Source organism: Mustelus asterias, chromosome 6 (assembly GCF_964213995.1).
Source record: "Mustelus asterias chromosome 6, sMusAst1.hap1.1, whole genome shotgun sequence".
NCBI lineage: Eukaryota > Metazoa > Chordata > Chondrichthyes > Carcharhiniformes > Triakidae > Mustelus > Mustelus asterias.
This window is the reverse complement of record NC_135806.1, coordinates 25991660-26009325: the sequence shown is the minus strand read 5'-3', so window position 1 is coordinate 26009325 and position 17666 is coordinate 25991660. Positions and strand designations below refer to the sequence as shown.

Sequence of the window (17666 nt, the reverse complement as noted above, 5' to 3'; positions counted from 1 at the left end):
TTGATCAAAAATGTGATTTCTCCTATTAGATGAGAGGCTACAAGATAATTTGTTTCTGCTAACTAAATGGCACCAATAATGTAAATTGGGCTTTTGTCTATGATTTGTTTTACCGATTCAAGAAAAATAAGAATTTTGACGAAAATATGGAATTGTATGGATCTTCTCAACCACTTTAAAGAGTTTTGATCGGGTAATTGCAAACTATTTCCTCTGGTGAAGGAATCCAGATCAAAGGGCCACAAGCTTAAAATTAGTTGCAAGCCATTCAGGCGTGACATTAGGAAGCACTTTTACTCTATTACTAATGGAAAAGTACAACTCTGTCCCTAGTGGAGATGTATGATGGGTCAATTGAACTTTGCAAGAATGCGATCTTTTATATTAAGGGCATCAAGGGATCTGGATGAAAAGCAAGTGAATGGGTTTAGGGTATAGATTAGTCCTGATCTAACAAACTTGAGGGAGCTGAATGGTCTATGTAATAGGCAAAAAATATCTGTGTAAAACTTTATGGTCGTGTGCTGCAGTTGTGACCCAAGACCTTTTTAAAAAGATCAATAAAATGTTTACCCTCTGCATATGCAACTCTTTCACAAATTTGAAACCTTGGTTTATTTAAGCTGGAGGTATATTACTTCAGTGATAAATTAATTGTATAGCAACCTCTTGATTCAATGATGGTGTAATGTTCAGAGGAGGCTAACAAAATTGAAATGGGGGGGGGGGGGGAGGAGCGGAACCCAATGTAAGTTAAATAAACAGTTTATCCAGATAGGATCTTGTCAAATATCAGAGAATTAAAGTTTTGTGGGTTTTTCTACTGGAGTGCAGCATCTTTCATTGTTGACGCACACTTTCCTGCTCCATAGTATCTAACAGTGAAGTTATCAGCTGGGAATAGAGCCTCCTAAAGTTTTCTGTGACAAGTGGGTGTGATATTCCGCTAACTCTTGATATTTTGGATAAGACATTAATGTTATAAATTTCTATTAACTCCTAAGCCCATTTTCTTTCAGAGCTGGTTTTGTGGTGTTCTATGATTTTCTCCTGGGATTGGACCCCATGTATCGGGTTTGCCGCCTGGTGGTGGGGCTGTACCATGGTGGACAGGAAATGGGAGATCCCTCTCTACTTCCGGCTGTCTATTGTGACATTGACAATTCGCCGGCCTATTTTCCAGAAGTCAACAGAGGCAACGGAGCAATCCTGGCAATCAAGCAAGTTGTGCCCAGGTGTTTATTGATACAACTTATTTTCCAACTTAACAACTCACCAATTTAATTTCTAATGCACGCTGGCACAGTGGTTAGCACTGCTGCCTCACAGCGCCAGGCACCCAGGTTCAATTCCAACTTTGGGTCACTGTCCGGCGCCTGTTTGGGGACACTGAGGGACCTAACCAGCACATCTTTGGACTGTGGGAGGAAACCGGAGTACCAGAAGGAAACCCACGCAGACATAGGGAGAATGTACCCCCCCTTTGAGCGTTTTCATCAACTTGGGTGAAAAATCAACCTTCGCACTCTTGTCCAGCTACCACTACCCATCATATTATGGCAGTGGAGGCAGATTGAGGGCCTTATATGGGTAATATTTGGCCACTTAAAGGCTTTAATAGGCCTAAGGATGGGCAGGCCAGTGAGTGAGAACCCTACCCACCCCTGTATGGGGACTAGATTAGGGGTGCGAGGAAAGGTAGTGGGTGAGTCACCAAATACATTTTACCTGCCCATTTGTCCCAAAAATACACCCACAGGTGGTGGTGGTTGGTGGGGGAGGGGGAGGGGGGGGTGGAATGCTTCAAATTCAAGCCCCATACCCCTGGAGTGTGTCTTGAAACTGTGACCTTTGAACTCAGAGGCATGAGTGCTACCACTGAGCCAAGGGCAGCACCTTAAATGCTGGGTCTGAAGTCTTGAGGCCTATGAGTAGGCTGTGTACCTGTCTGTTCAATCAGGCAATGGCATGGAAGACCTGAAAATAAAATGGAAAAGTGGACACTAATATTGAATGGTTTGAGTTTATTAAAACAGGCATTAACCATCTTATTCCTGGATTTTATTTATCCATTTTGTTATATGCCAGGGTCCGTCCATCCCCAGGTATTAGTCTTGTAATGGAGCTGCAAGCTTCAGGAGGCTGTGATCCCTATGGGCAGGACATCAACCGTCTCGTCTCAAGAGGCTGGATCAAGATTGATATTTTTGACTCTCAGAATCGTGTGATCAGCGGCCGATGGAAGGTTCCAGTGCGAGTCCTACCGGTTAAACCATCCATGACTACTGGTGAACTAAATGGAGTACCCCAGGTAAAAGAAGCTGGACAGTGTCTGAGATGGTGAATGTCATTGATGATTTAAGTGAGAGTTTAATTAAACTATCTTAAAATGTTCTAATAATGAGTTTGTAATTCACATTAAACAGGTGGTTGTAAGCTAATTCAGACATGCTAATGAAATCAAGCCCACGCGCTGTTTAAAATAATAAAAGGATTTGATGAAGAGTGTGTAGATACAGAGAAGCTGTGTGTGAAATTCAGACCAGTAGTGCTGCTGTTTCTGCAATCCTTCAAAAGGGAGCTGACACACTCTGGGCAGAAGTGGGACATTTCAATTATAGGGTTTCAGTAATTAATTAGCTCTGATTATGAGTACGTTTGGGCTCCTACAGTCTTCTGCATTGGTTGCTCTAGGGAGGCAGTAAGAGATCTGTCAGTGGAATTTATGAATTGACTGCACTCTTTCTTGCCACGTTGATGAGTGGTTTCCATGGATTCACTGTTGTCTGGAGGGATTGTTCTTAATGGTCTTTTCATTTTACGAATTCATGCTATTGTAGTCATGTAAAGGTAAAGTCGCCATAGTCCCAGATGACCATAGGTTGCTCTCCCCTTTGAGGAGGAGGGCTGGCTGGTGGTGATTTAACCTGAAGATCACAGCACCTCAAGCATGGGGCCAGGTTGAGAAAGCGATGTGGGAATTGAACCCGCACTATTGGCATCGTTCTGCATCACGTACCAGCCGTCTAGCCAACTGAGCTGAAGCAACATGCTCCTAATAATCAATCATACAACAGAAATCTGCATGCACTTGTCTTGGCTCTGGTTGATTGGTCACAGTTGCCATAGCAGTGTGCAAATTCAATTGTACACACAGTCTGTATCATCTACCCGCTTTGTTATTTTTTGCTGCAATTGTTAACATTGAGAACAGTTGATTAAAGCTTCCCAAGGTCTTCACCAGCTGCTTGTTAACAACTACTGGAGACCAGTTGGGAAGCAGAGTTTTCAGGCAGCTTCAGTCAACTGCTGCTCTTCCTCGTATCACATCTGTGAAGCACTTTGGGACATTTTTCAATGCCATGTTTTTGTTAAATCGTTCACCAATGTTAATTTGAAGTTGTTTATGCTAAAAAAGATCAGTAATTCAAGATAAATTATTAAAATAGTACAAGAGTTTCTGTGCTGTAAAAATAATAATTCAAATTTAATAATCTTGAATTCAGAAGACAGCCTGGTCTTGAGAAAAGAGCATGGAGATATATATTTTTTATTCATTTGTGGGACATGAGCGTCACTGGCTGGCCAGCATTTATTGCCCATCCCTAATTGCCTGAAGGCAGAAAATCAACCACATTGCTGTGGACATGTGGGCCAGACCAGATAAGGTGCTTCCTTAAAGAACATTAGTGAACCAGACTGGTTTTCCGGCAATCGACAATGATTTCATGGTTATCAGTAGATTCTTAATTCCAATCATTTTTTATTGAATTCGAATTCCACCAATTGCCATAGCGGGATTTGAACCCGGGTTCTCAGAACATTAGCTGAGTTTCTGGATTTATGTATATAGTCTATATATATATATATATATATTTATATAGTCTAGTGATAATACCACTAGGCCATCGCCTCCCCATATGATGAAATTCATAAACAGTAACTATGAGCACGAGGTTGTGGAAAAGATCATTTATCCTCTAGATCCAGAGATCATTTTTGGATTTGTAAATTAAGATTAAAATAGATTTTCTGCTCTCTTGCTTTTTCTTCTTATAGTTGGAAAATATGGAGTTATATCTACGTTTAGTCAATGCAAGAGATGCCAGTGTCCAGACAACTGCTGCTGTTGATCCCAATAATGCTAGACTATATAAATATCCACCACTGGTACGTAAGGTTTTCTTCACAATTCCAAGCATGAATTTGTTCATACTAAATGTGTATCTAAACATCAGCCTATGCAGGGTATAGAGACATAGGAATTGACAGACAAAGCAAAGATTCACCTTTACCATCTCAGTATGGGTAGCTCGGTGGCACAGTAGTTAGCACTGTTGCCTCACAGCACCAGGGGACCCAGGTTCAATTCCAGCCTTGGGATGACTGTCTGTGTGGAGTTTGCACATTCTCCCCATGTCTGCGTGGGTTTCTTCCAGGTGCTTTCCTCCCACACTCCAAAGATGTGCAGGTTAGGTGGGTTAGCCATGGTAAATGTGCAGGGTGAGAGAGATCGGAGGGTAGGCCTGGGTATGATGCTATTTTGGAGAGTCGGTGCAAACCCAATGGGCCGAATGGCCTCCTCCTGCTCTGTAGGGATTCTATAGTTTTCCTTTCTATGGTCGATGTTATATGTTATATGTACGTTACAAAGATGATGGAGTTGCTGACTAATCATAACAACCAGTCTGTATTAATTAGTCACCAACAAACTCTCAAATGATCCAAGGAAAACTCTAGTGATGGAGAGCTGTTGGAATTATGGGTTCAAAATCATTTGTTCTTTCCAAGCATGCTACACTTAACACAAGTTCTGTCCTAAATTCCTCGTATGCTGCATCCTAAATTGTTACTTTTGGCAGAAATCTATTTAATTTGTGGGTGAAGGCATCAATACTAACTCTTTGAATTTATGTGGAGTGTGTTGTATCTCGGGCATAGTTGTTTCCTTCATATAGTCAGATTCTATTCAGTTCAAACCGGAATGGAATCCATTAAATGGGTGAAAAATGAAATATTGCAGATGCTCACAATCTGAAATAAAAACTAAAATGCTGGAAATACCCAATACGCCTGCCAGCATCTGTGTAGAGAGAAACATAGGATTATCATTTCAGGTTGATGTCCTTTCATTAGGTGGAGGTAGCCGCTTTCAATGATTTATATGGGAAGTCCATTGCCTGTGTTGAAATGAGCCTTAGAGACCAGCAATGTCCCAGATTCAGTCCCTGATATGTGATGTGTTGACTGATTTCAGATTCACTTGGTCTCAATGTCCCTTCTCTAGAAAGCAGAAATCAGACAAGGCTTTTTAATCCTATTCACTGACCATAAAAACAGCATCTTGTAATGATATAGCACCTTTACTGTAATAAAATGATCCAAAGCACTTCTGCACACCAATATAAAGCAAAAAAAGAAAAATACTGCGAATGCTGGAATCTGAAACAAAAACAGAAAATGCTGGAAAACCTCAGCAGGCCTGACAGCATCTAGGGAGAGAGAACAGAGCCATTGCTTCAGTACATTGGGTCAAATGGCCTTGTTTTGTGCTGCAATTGGCTACCTTTCAAATGTCACAAAAAAGCGACATAAGTGGACTGAACCAAACTCAGTAAGATATCAGGAAGTTAATAATTACTTGGATAAATATCACCCTGTTTTGTTTCAGGCTGCAGCACGCACTACTATCCCCATCGATGCTCCACTTTCGTCTTTCCATTCATTTTACCGTCATCCGACCACGCAGCTGGCCTATCCGTCTCTCGGAGAGACTGTGGACCCTCCACCTCCTTCCGCTGATGTGATGCTGCTGCAGCATTCTACCTCAGCCAGAATTCAGTCGGGATGATTCAAAGCCACCGATACCAAGACAAAACCAAATTCAGAAAACCTGCAAGAATGTACCATTGTTTCAGTCGAATGATACTAAAATAATTTGTAAAAATCGAACAGAACTTCCAAGGTCTCCCAGGGTCATGGTCATTTGGAGATTTTGCTGAAGTGTGATGTCTAAACTGTTGTAGGAACTGTAACACTTTTAGAAAATATATGTAAAGGCTTTTAATATAATAAATATACCTGAGCTTGGTATAACATCATACAGATTAGGAAGAATTCTAGTGTCAACTAGTTGGCATTTTGCATCAAACTCCTGCTGCAGGAACAAAGATGAACCAATATGGCAGAGCCTCTTGCAACTGGTTCTCCTCCGATGTGACCCCTCTGCTGGAGTTTCATATATGTGGATTCTGGGTGACTGTACCAGGTTCAGTAACCACAATCTAGATAGTCGACCAGGACACAGGCACTCATACTGGAGGTGGCACGGTGGCACAGTGGTTAGCACTGCTGCTTCCCAGCACCAGGGACCCGTGTTCGATTCCTGGCTTGGGTCACTGTCTGTGTGGTTCTGTACGTTCTCGTGTCTGCATGGGTTTCCTCCGCGTGCTCCGGTTTCCTCCCACAATCCAAAGATGTGCGGGTTAGGTGGATTGGCCATGTTAAATTGCCCCTTAGTGTCGGGGGACTAACAAGGGTAAATGCATGGGGTTGTGGGGATAGAGCCTGGGTGGGATTGTGGTCAGTGCAGACTCAATGGGCCGAATGGCCTTCTTCTGCAGTGTAGGATTCTATAACCCAAGCTGGTGTGTGTTGAATGGTCACTTGGACCAGATGCTGCAAGGGTGGCCCCATTGGACACAAAATGAACCGTCACATTTAGGAGGACAGGGGGTTAGAAGAAAAAGTAAAGAAAGCAATGATATTTTTAAAATAATAATTCATTGAAAACACTGGTTCCGCCATAGTGAGGATATTGTGTACAATTTTAGGTATCCCATTATAGAAAGGTTATGAAAAATGCTGGGGATGATTTTAAGCCCTCAGTCTCGGTCCATGAGATTCACGGGCATGCCCAAAATCTGGAGAGACTTAGAAAATGTGATTAATGCCAACGAGTTTCCGAGTTCTGATGTTCCAGCCCCCTCGCTGGTGGAGTTGCGTGAAACGAGCCATGGGATCCCAGGAAGCTCATTTTAGTGAGCACTCTCACCAGGACTTATCTCCACACTGGATATGTCACGCCAGCACTCTACATCACCATGAACCTGGCACCCTCACTTGCGAAGGGGATATCGGAGCTGAGCGCTCGGGCTGCCAGCACCCTTCAGGGTGTTCACTGCTCAGGGGGCACCGGTAAGGATGCGGGGGGCACAAATAAGGGGATGGGCTCCCCTGGAGGGCTGGGACCTTGAGCTCCTGGCCTGCTTTTGGGTGGCACGAGTGTTTGACTGCCGCCCTCCTTGGTGAGTGGAGCTGGAGGTGTGTCACTCACGGGGAGGGGGGTTCAGCTGGGCTGAAGTCACCCACGTCCCCTGGGTGGAGGGCCACGGGCTGCATTCTTGCCAATCCTTTTCCTTTCAGGTTCCCGAGGGCCCCTGGGCACATCTGTGGGATGGCTGGGAGCTGGAGTGAGATCCAGAAGCCCCGCCATCCTTTGGCGCTGACATTCATGGATTCGCACCAGTGCCTACACCATGCAATCGAAGCTTGTCACCATGGTGCAGACATCTCCTGCCAAGGAGTGCACATCCTGCGCCAAGGTTTCCACTGTGGACGCCAACCTCGCAGTGTTGGCCTCAATGCGCTGAAGTGACGGCACCATATCCTCAGATAGAAGGTGCTGGGACTCTTCCAGTTGGTCTTGCAGTCTGAGGGGGGCTGTTGTCAACCCTTCCTGATACTCGCAACTCTGCCTTTGCAGCTAGTAGCTGTGGACGACCAGGCCCAGAGACACATCATTGACAAGGGACTCAGCAGAGTCCTGGGCTCTGGCATCCCTCTGAGTGCTGGTTCCCTGGGATGTCCCTGCCTCCGCTTGCTGTGGATCTTCAGCTGTGAGGTGCTCACCAGTGAGTGACCCAGAAACCTGTCTCCTTAGACACCTGTCACCGAAGTATGAGTATCTGCGCTGACGCCGGGTGTGGGTGACAGCTGTGAGGCACCTTCAATGGTGGAGTTGGAAAAATCTCTCGGAGATGCCCAAATCTGGTGGGCCCAGGGGGCATAAGGATAGTCTGAGCTGCTCTGCCGCTTTGCCTGCAAGGGAAGGGAGATGGAGTTAGTACATTACAGGGATTAAAGGAGGGAACATTCTCACGTTGCTGCCCTCACTTCACTATCAGTGCAGGCACACCCTTCCTCCTCCCGGGCCAAATCGAGGTCTCCTTGAAAGAGGTGAGGGTTCTGAGCTCCAGCATGACTCCGGCTGGCTATGCTCGCTCATGCTTGTTGTGGTTGAGTTTGTCCTACAATGACGCAGATAGGGAGTGTGTAGGCGGGATTCATGAGGTTGAAGATGATGATGAGGTGTGGCAGGTGTGGGGCTTGAGTGGGAGCTGGAGTGTGAGGAGTATAGCAGCTAATCGGGGGAAACATGATGATTGTGGGAGATGGGAGGAGGCCTCGTGCCTGGTGTTGGCAGCCTCTGAGGTGGCTGGCTGAGAGATGGAGTTGTGATGGGGGTCCAGAGAGAGAGTGGAGGTGGTTCACTTACCCTGGCTGAGCGAAGAAGATTGTTCATTTTCTTCCAACACCCATTTTCTTCTGAGTGTGCTTGCACTGACCAGGGCTGCCACTGCATCCCAGGCTGGGTGGTGACCCTGTTGGAAGTACTTCTTCTGGAGCGGGGGTAGAGTTCATTCTGCCCCTACTGCACAGCCGTCTGGTCAGGGCTCCCTCCAAAAAGCCAGGTGAGGACTTCTTGGCTGCCATCCCCTGGGATAGATTGAGAACAAGTGCAGGGGAGCCATTTATATGCAGTGGTTAAGCTGTTGCAGGATGGACAAATCAGAGGGAAAGTGCCGCGACTGCGGCATGATTCTTGTGGGCACAAGATTTGGTCTGAAATCACGTCGGTGAGTTCATGGCATTGGCGGGAATCATCCTGTTTTTTCACGCCAGAACCAACACTCTGCCATTTTTACATAAGATTCCGCCCAAAGAATTCACAACATAGATTCATGAAGATGATATTAGTATTAAGAAACTCAAGTTACAAGGTGAGACTTACTGGGACTATTTCAATCGTGGTCAGAAGGCTAAGAAGAGATAAGGATAAGAAGTGGGGAGGAGATGGCCTAGTGGTATTATCACTAGACTGTTAATCCAATAACACAGCTAATGTTCTGGGGAACTGGGTTTGAATCCCACCACGGCAGATGGTGGAATTTTAATTAAAAAAATAATATCTGGAATTAAGTATCTATGAAACCAAGGTCAATTGTCGGAAAAACCCATCTGGTTCACTAATGCTCTTCAGGGAAGGAAATCTGCCGTCCTTACCTGGTCTGACCTACTTGTGATTCCAGATCCACAGCAATGTGGTTGACTCTCAACTGCCCTCAGGCAACTTGGGATTGGCAATAAATGCTGACCAGCCAGCAACGCCCATGTCCCATGAGTGGATAAAGAGAAAAAAATAATAATAAAGGTTCATGGCATTATGTGCCATGATTAGGGGAGTCAGTGATGATGCATCTTTCAAATTGTCATTCAGCGAGTGAGGAGAGAGAGTTGGAGAAATGTCATTATGAGAACGATTGTTTAATACGTTCACAATGCTTAAGCGATCATTGCAATGGGGAGAGAGCAAGGCAATGGAATCATTACTGATATTTTGGCAAAGAACGGAAATAGTTACATAAGAACATAAGAAATAGGAGTAGGAGTAGGATGCAAAGCTGGGCTGATAGGATGCAAAGCTGGGCTGAAAAATGGCAAATGGAGTTTAACCCTGATAAATGTGAGGTGATCCATTTTGGTAGGACAAATTTAAATGTGGATTACAGGGTCAAAGGTAGGGTTCTGAAGACTGGAGGAACAGAGAGACCTTGGGGTCCATATCCACAGATCTCTGAAGGTTGCCACTCAACTGGATAGAGCTGTGAAGAAGGCCTATAGTGTGTTAGCTTTTATTAACAGGGGGTTGGAGTTTAAGAGCTGTGGGGTTATGCTGCAACTGTACAGGACCTTGCTGAGGCCACATTTGGAATATTGTGTGCAGTTCTGGTCACCTCACTATGAGAAGGATGTGGAAGCGTTGGAAAGAGTGCAAAGGAGATTTACCAGGATGCTGCCTGGTTTGGAGGGTAGGTTTTATAAGCAAAGGTTGAGGGAGCTAGGGCTGTTCTCTCTGGAGCGGTGGAGGTTGAGGGGAGACTTAATAGAGGTTTATAAAATGATGAAGGGGATAGATAGAGTGAACGTTCAAAGACTATTTCCTCGGGTGGATGGAGCTATTACAAGGGGGCATAACTATAGGGTTCATGGTGGGAGATATAGGAAGGATGTCCGAGGTAGGTTCTTTACTCAGAGAGTGGTTGGGGTGTGGAATGGACTGCCTGCAGTGATAGTGGAGTCAGACACTTTAGGAACATTTAAGTGGTTATTGGATAGGCACATGGAGCACACCAGGATGATAGGGAGTGGGATAGCTTGATCTTGGTTTCAGATAAAGCTCGGCACAACATCGTAGGCCAAAGGGCCTGTTCTGTGCTGTGCTGTTCTATGTTCTATGTTTATGAGTAGGCCATCTAGCCCCTCAAGCCTGCTCCGCCATTCAATAAGATCATGGCTGATCTGATAGTGGGTTCAGTTCCACTTACCCGCCCGCTCCCCATAACCCTTAATTCCCTTAATGGTTAAAAATCTATCTATCTGTGACTTAAACACACTTAATGAGGTAGCCTCTACTGCTTCATTGGGCAGAGAATTCCAAAGATTCACTACCCTCTGGGAGGAGAAGTTTCTCCTCAACTCTGTTCTAAATTGACTCCCCTGTATTTTGAGGTATGCCTCCTAGTTCTTGTTTCCATTGTAAGTGGAAATAACCTCGCTGCTTCTACCCTGTCGAGCCCCTTCATTATCTTATATGTCTCTATAAGATCTCCCCTCAACCTTCTAAACTCCAATGAGTACAGGCCCAGTCTACTCAATCTTTCCTCATAAGCTAACCCCCTCATCTCCGGAATCAACCTGGCGAACCTTCTCTGTACCCCCTCCAAAACTTATATATCCTTTCTTAAATAAGGGGACCAAAATTGTACACAGTACTCTAGGTGCGGCCTCACCAGTACCCTGTACAGTTGCAGCATGACTTCCCTGCTTTTATACTCCATCCCTCTCGCGATAAAGGCCAACAATTGGCTGCATCCATCTGTGTTGTGAATGTTTATGGTTCCCTCTTTGTACACCAACATTTTCTCTCAATTTCACAGAAAAAGGCAGTCTCCATAAATATCTCCAATGAACTGAAACTTAAAGCTTTGTCTGTGACATGATTGGGACTGTGTGCACCAGGATTAACAATTACATGGCAGATGCAGTGTAACTTGGATAAATGTGAAATTATCCACGTCGGACAGAGAAACTGAATGGCAAAATATTATTTAAATAGTGATAAATTGGGAAATGTCCAAAGGGATATGGGTGTCCTAGAACACTCGTCACTGAAAACAAAGCATGCAGGTGCAGCAAGCAGTTAGGAAGGCAAATAGTATGTAGGCCTTCATTGCAAGAGGATTTGAGTACAGGAATAAGGATGAGTTACTGCAGCTGTACAGAGCCTTGATGAGACCACACCTGGAGCATTGTGTGCAGTTTTGGTCTCCTTATCTAAGAAAGGATATACTTGTCCATAGAGGGAATGCATGAAGGTTCATCAGACTGATTCCTGGGATGGCAGGATTATTGTATGAGGAGAGATTGGGTCAACTATTCACTGGAATTTGGAAGAATGAGAGGGGATCTCATTGAAACATGTAAAATTCTGCCAGGGCTGGACAGACTGGATGCAGCAATGTTGTTTCCTCTGGCTGGGGGCTTGAGAACAAGGGGTCACAGTCTCACGATACAGGACAAGCCACCTTGCAATAAGATGAGGAGAAACTCAACCTAAAACAAAGTCAAGTTTATTTACAAATGAGATAACACTAAAGCAGCAACACACAATAAGAAACTAGAAATTGAATATTTGGCTTAATTAATTCATAAATTGTTCAGAGTAATAAAAAGATTTTCGCTGAAATCTTGCTGCCGACAATGCCTTCCGGATCTTGCGGTTCTGTCGGCAGTGCACCCTTCTCCCGTGGGTTTCCAGGTGGCGATGGGTTGAGGGTGATGGGGCGAGGACGGGGAGGGGATGAGAATGAGGGGGATGGGGTGAGGAGGAAGAAGAGGAGGAGAGGAAAAGATGAGGAGGGGGAATGGGGTGCATTCAATGGGAAATGCCATTGACAAAAATTTTATCTGTTGCTGTAAGCTCCATACTGGACAGGACAATGGGGTTAATGCTGCTGGGTCTTTTATGTCTGGCTGCGTTTTTGCCAACACAGTGTATGCTAGTGTTTTATTCCATTCTGTTATTGTATATGACAAAGTAATTGTGACAGGAACAAAGATGGCATTATCACAACTGTGCTTTAGGTGATGTCCTTTAATACCTAATTGAAGTGGATTGACTGGAACGCCTATCACTTGGAGAGGATGTCGGTTTTCTGGGTTGGGGGCCCTGTTGGATGAGGAGGAGAAGGGGTGTTGGGAAGGATGATTTGATTTGATTTATAATTATTGTCACATGTATTGGGATACGGTAAACAGTATTGGGGTGAGCAAGAAGATGGGAATGGGGCTGAGGAGGGGATGGGGTGAGGAAGAGGAGCTTGACAGGAGGAGGGGGATGTGGAAGAAGAGGATTAGGAAGAGGAGGGGATGGGGTGAGGAAGGGGATGGGGCGAGGAGGACGGGGATGGGTTGAGGGTGATGGGGCAAGGATGGGGAGGGGATGAGAATGAGGGGGATGGGGTGAGGAGGAAGAAGAGGAGGAGAGGAAAAGATGAGGAGGGGGAATGGGGTGAGCAGCAGAGGGTTGAGGGCAAGGAGGAGGGGGATGAAGAGGAGGATTTGGAGGAAGAATAGAAAGAGGAGGGGATGGGGTGAGGAGGAAGAGGAGGAATGGGGTGAGCAGCAGGGGGTTGTGGGTGAGGAGCAGTGGATGAGAAGGAGGGGGATGTGGAAGAAGAGTAGGAAGAGGAGGGGATGGGGTGAGGAGAGGGATGGGGTGAGGGTAATGGAGGTGAGGAGGTGGAGGGAGCGAGGAGGACGAGGAGAGGAAGCGGTGAAGAGGAGGAGGGAGAATGGTGTATGTGCACGATGGCATCACTGATGCTTGTGCAGTGGGATACTGGCAGACTGGATGCAGCAGGGGTAATGTCATTGGATTTCTGTGCTTGCACAGGCCGGTGCATTTGTGCAGACAGATATCGGTGGCCATCTTATGTTGGCAGGGGACTGTTTCTGTCCACCTGATAAAGCAGCTTAAGCATTGGTTTAGTGTCATTTGAATGATAGAACCGCAGCACTCAGTGCTGCACAGAAATGCCAGCCTGAACAATGTGCCTTTAACCCACAAACATTCAAAGGCACCATGGAGTTCAGGCTGACACAAAAAATAGGCCTCTTGATGTGTTATATAAATTTCAACTGCGCCTCAGGTAGCTGGTTTGTGTGGTGTGACCTGCTCAGGGCGTTTTATGGTATGTTTGTCGGGCTAGCAGTGGGTTGTCACCATTGAGTGCCTTTTGGCTGGGGAAGGAGATCTCTGTCTGTGTCCCCGTGTCTGATTATAATTGAGTGACCTTTGCTGAGGAAGACACTTGCATGGACATCGGGTGATTTCAACTTCCAGGGCTAAACAGCCTGCCATTGTTCACTGTCTTGATGCCCGCTGGAAGAATGGTCCTTGGATGAAGGGATTGGAGGGTTCCTGGCATCTGCATTGCTCTGCAACAGGAGTTGGCAGTGAATGTTGGACCGGCACCTGACTCCTGTAGGACAGCACTGACAGTAGTCCTGTCCAGCAGCCTAGGGAGCCTGGCCAGCAGACTGGCCAGGGCTTTGATAAAATCTCAAATAGAGCAGGTGAGCCGGACCTCAGGTAAAGTTCCAACTATTCCTCCAACTGGGAGGCCCAAATATTTTTCCCAGTTGATCCTAGCAGCAGATACTGCAGTGTAAACTTGCTGAGAGTCACACATCCTCCACAGGTCTGCAGGATCCGGGACCGTGTGAAGTGCGTCCGTGCAAAAGGTGAAAGGACTTGGCCCATGCCCAGCCCACACCCACCAGCCCCTGTGGTGCCCACCGATTACTGATGTAACCCCCTGCTGATCACTATATGGGGCTACTATTTAACTGTTCGATTTACAGGATCCTGAATTCCTAGCAGTTGATGGTGAGCTGGCTAAATTTCCTGTTTACCCATAAATGCCAGTACAGGCTTGCATGAAAAGGATTTGAGTATGTTTAGCGCGGTACCTCCAAAAATGGTATTGAGATAAACCTTATAATGAGAAAAGGTTTGGAACAACAAGGTAAACGGAATAACAAAAAAAATTTAATAACAAATATAATTAGCAGATATAAACAAGTAAAGAATCCCAAACTGAAGATTTTCCAATTAACAGTTTCAACCTGAGAAATGTTCAAAATATCACCAAGCACTTTGAATTTTAAACGTTGGGGCCCATCCGTTGGTGCACATCTGAAGAAAACCACATTCTCGGCAACCCACTTCTGTTACCGTTCCTGTCTGATAGTACTCACTTAACCCCGACACACACACAGTCCAGACGGGTCTACGAGAGGGAAGATGATGGAGCAAGCACACGAGGCAAAGGTGCTGCGAGCTATCTGTGTAGTAACGCAGGTCCAGTGCGCTGAAGGCTGTCCTCTTCGGCAGTCATGAAAAACCAAACAGTTCTACCTGAGAAATGTTCACTTTGAACTGAGTTTTTACTGCCTCCGAAAAGCTTCTCTCCAAAAACGTGGCTGTCCTTCTTCTGCACACTCCCTCCTCAGCTCTGCAGCTGCTTCATTTCCTGGCGCCTTTTTTCCTCCCGCCCCCAGAGCAATCCCATTGGCCCAGCCCACATCACTCAACAAACAGCATCCTGTTCACAGCACCCGCCTAGCAAACAGGACACTGAAACCCACAAGGGACAAAGAACACTGGTAAATGTCTTCTCCACAAATTTTCCTCGGTCCCTTACACTGAACACCTCAAGTATTTCATATTATTAAGAGAAATTGATAGGATAGATTAAAAACTTCTGCTGCTTGAGGAGTCAAGGACTAAGGAACAGGCCTTTCAGGAATAAAGTTAGGAAGCGCTTCCACATGTAAAGGGTGGGTAGAAGTTGGGAACTTCTGTCCACAAATGGCATTTGATACAAGGTCAATTGTTAATTTTAAACCTGAAATTTAAAGATTTTTGTGAGCCAAAGATATTAGTGGATTATGGGAAAAGGCAGGTATATTGAGTGAGGTTATATATCAGCCATGTGGAACACGTTTGATTCATGTTTCTCTGTTCCAAGGGGACTGGTGAGCTGTATTGATGCATGCTTGTGGACTTGTTACAAAGGATTCTGAGTATGGTGGAAATATTAAATAGTGACCAAAATGGTTGACGAAGGAAGGGCCGTGGATGTTGTCTATATGGACTTTAGTAAAGCGTTTGACAAAGTCCCTCATGGTAGGCTAGTGAAAAAGGTTGGATCCCATGGGATAAAGGGGGAGGTGGCTAGATGGGTGGAGAACTGGCTTGGTCATAGAAGACAGAGGGTGGTAGTGGAAGTGTCTTTTTCCGGCTGGAGGCCTGTGACTAGTGGTGTACCGCAGGGCTCTGTATTGGGACCTCTGCTGTTTGTGATTTATATAAATGATCTGGAAGAAGGAGTAACTGGGGTGATCAGTAAGTTTGCGGACGACACAAAACTGGCAGGACTTGCAGATAGTGAGGAACATTGTCAGAGGCTACAGAAGGATATAGATAGGCTGGAAATTTGGGCAAGGAAATGGCAGATGGAGTTCAATCCTGATAAATGCGAAGTGATGCATTTTGGTGGGAATAATGTAAGGAGGAGCTACACGATAAATGGAAGAACCATAAAGGGTGTAGAGACGCAGAGGGACCTGGGTGTGCAAGTCCACAGATCTTTGAAGGTGACGTCACAGGTGGAGAAGGTGGTGAAGAAGGCATATGGCATGCTTGCCTTTATAGGATGGGGCATAGAGTATAAAAGTTGGGGTCTGATGTTGCAGATGTATAGAACGTTGGTTCGGCCGCATTTGGAATACTGCGTCCAGTTCTGGTCGCCACACTACCAGAAGGACGTGGAGGCTTTGGAGAGAGTACAGAGGAGGTTTACCAGGATGTTGCCTGGTATGGAGGGGCTTGGTTATGAGGAGAGATTGGGAAAACTGGGGTTGTTCTCCTTGGAAAGACGGAGGATGAGGGGAGACTTAATAGAGGTGTATAAAATTATGAAAGGCATAGATAGGGTGAACGGTGGGAAGCTTTTCCCCGGGTCGGTGGTGACGTTCACGAGGGGTCATAGGTTCAAGGTGAAGGGGGGGAGGTTTAACACAGATATCAGAAGGACATATTTCACACAGAGGGTCGTGGGGGCCTGGAATGTGTTGCCGGGCAAGGTGGTGGAGGCGGACACACTGGGAACGTTTAAGACTTATCTAGACAGCTATATGAACGGAGTGGGAATGGAGGGATACAAAAGAGTGGTCTAGTTTGGACCAGGGAGCGGCGCGGGCTAATTGTTCCTTGTTTCTCGTGGAAGTGGAAATGACTAGGGTTGGGAAGCATTTTCCGATCAGGGCCATTGTGATCTCCTGGACTCGTTTCGATCGCCTCAGGGGGTCGGAGAGGAATTTCCCAGATTTTTTTTTCCCCATATTGGCCCTGGGGTTTTTCACTCTGGGTTTTCGCCTCTCCCTGGAGATCACATGGTCTGGAATGGGGGGGTGGGGGTGAGTTAATAGGTTGTAATGAACAAAGCATCGTAGCTGTGGGGGACAGCTCGGTGGATAGGATATTGGTATGTAGATAGGCTGGAAAATTGGGCGGGGATCCTGGATTCAGGATTCAATCCTGGACCGGGGAGCGGCGCGGGCTTGGAGGGCCGAAGGGCCTGTTCCTGTGCTGTATTGTTCTTTGTTTTATCTTTGTTTTAGTATTTGCACCAGTCTTACCTCTTGAGCAGCAGGATGGCACAGTGGTTAGCACTGCTGCCTCAAAGTGCCAGGGACCGGGGTTCGATTCCCGGCCTGGGTCACTGTCTGTGCAAAGTCTGCACATTCATAGAAAGAATCATAGAAACCCTACAGTGCAGAAGGAGGCCATTCGGCCCATCGAGTCTGCACCGACCACAATCCCACCCAGGCCCTACCCCCACATATTTACCCGCTAATCCCTCTAACCTACACATCTCAGGACTCTAAGGGGCAATTTTTAACCTGGCCAATCAACCTAACCCGCACATCTTTGCACATTCTCCCCGTGTCTGCATGGATTTCCTGCGGGTGCTCCGGTTTCCTCCCACAGTCCAAAGATGTGCTGGTTAGGTGCTTTGGCCATGCTAAATTCACCCTCAATGTACCCGAACAGGCGCTGGAGTGTGGCAACTAGGGGATTTTCACAGTAACTTCATTGCAATGTTAATGTAAGCCTACTTCTAACACTACCAGAAGGACGTGGAGGCATTGGAGAGAGTGCAGAGAAGGTTTACCAGGATGTTGCCTGGTATGGA

At 46.0% G+C, this 17666-nt stretch overlaps 1 protein-coding gene across 1 annotated transcript in view; it reads left to right on the top strand.

The window, feature by feature from the left end:
* The window catches only part of ccdc17 (coiled-coil domain containing 17), a 50098-nt gene extending 43998 nt beyond the window's left edge, over nucleotides 1-6100 (top strand). Inside the window, exons 10-13 of the mRNA XM_078215310.1 lie at nucleotides 1020-1235; nucleotides 2089-2311; nucleotides 4060-4170; nucleotides 5672-6100. Coding sequence (XP_078071436.1) covers nucleotides 1020-1235; nucleotides 2089-2311; nucleotides 4060-4170; nucleotides 5672-5851 — 730 coding nt within the window. The 3' untranslated portion in view covers nucleotides 5852-6100. The remainder of the gene's footprint in view (nucleotides 1-1019; nucleotides 1236-2088; nucleotides 2312-4059; nucleotides 4171-5671) is intronic.
* The last annotated feature ends 11566 nt before the right edge of the window (nucleotides 6101-17666 follow it).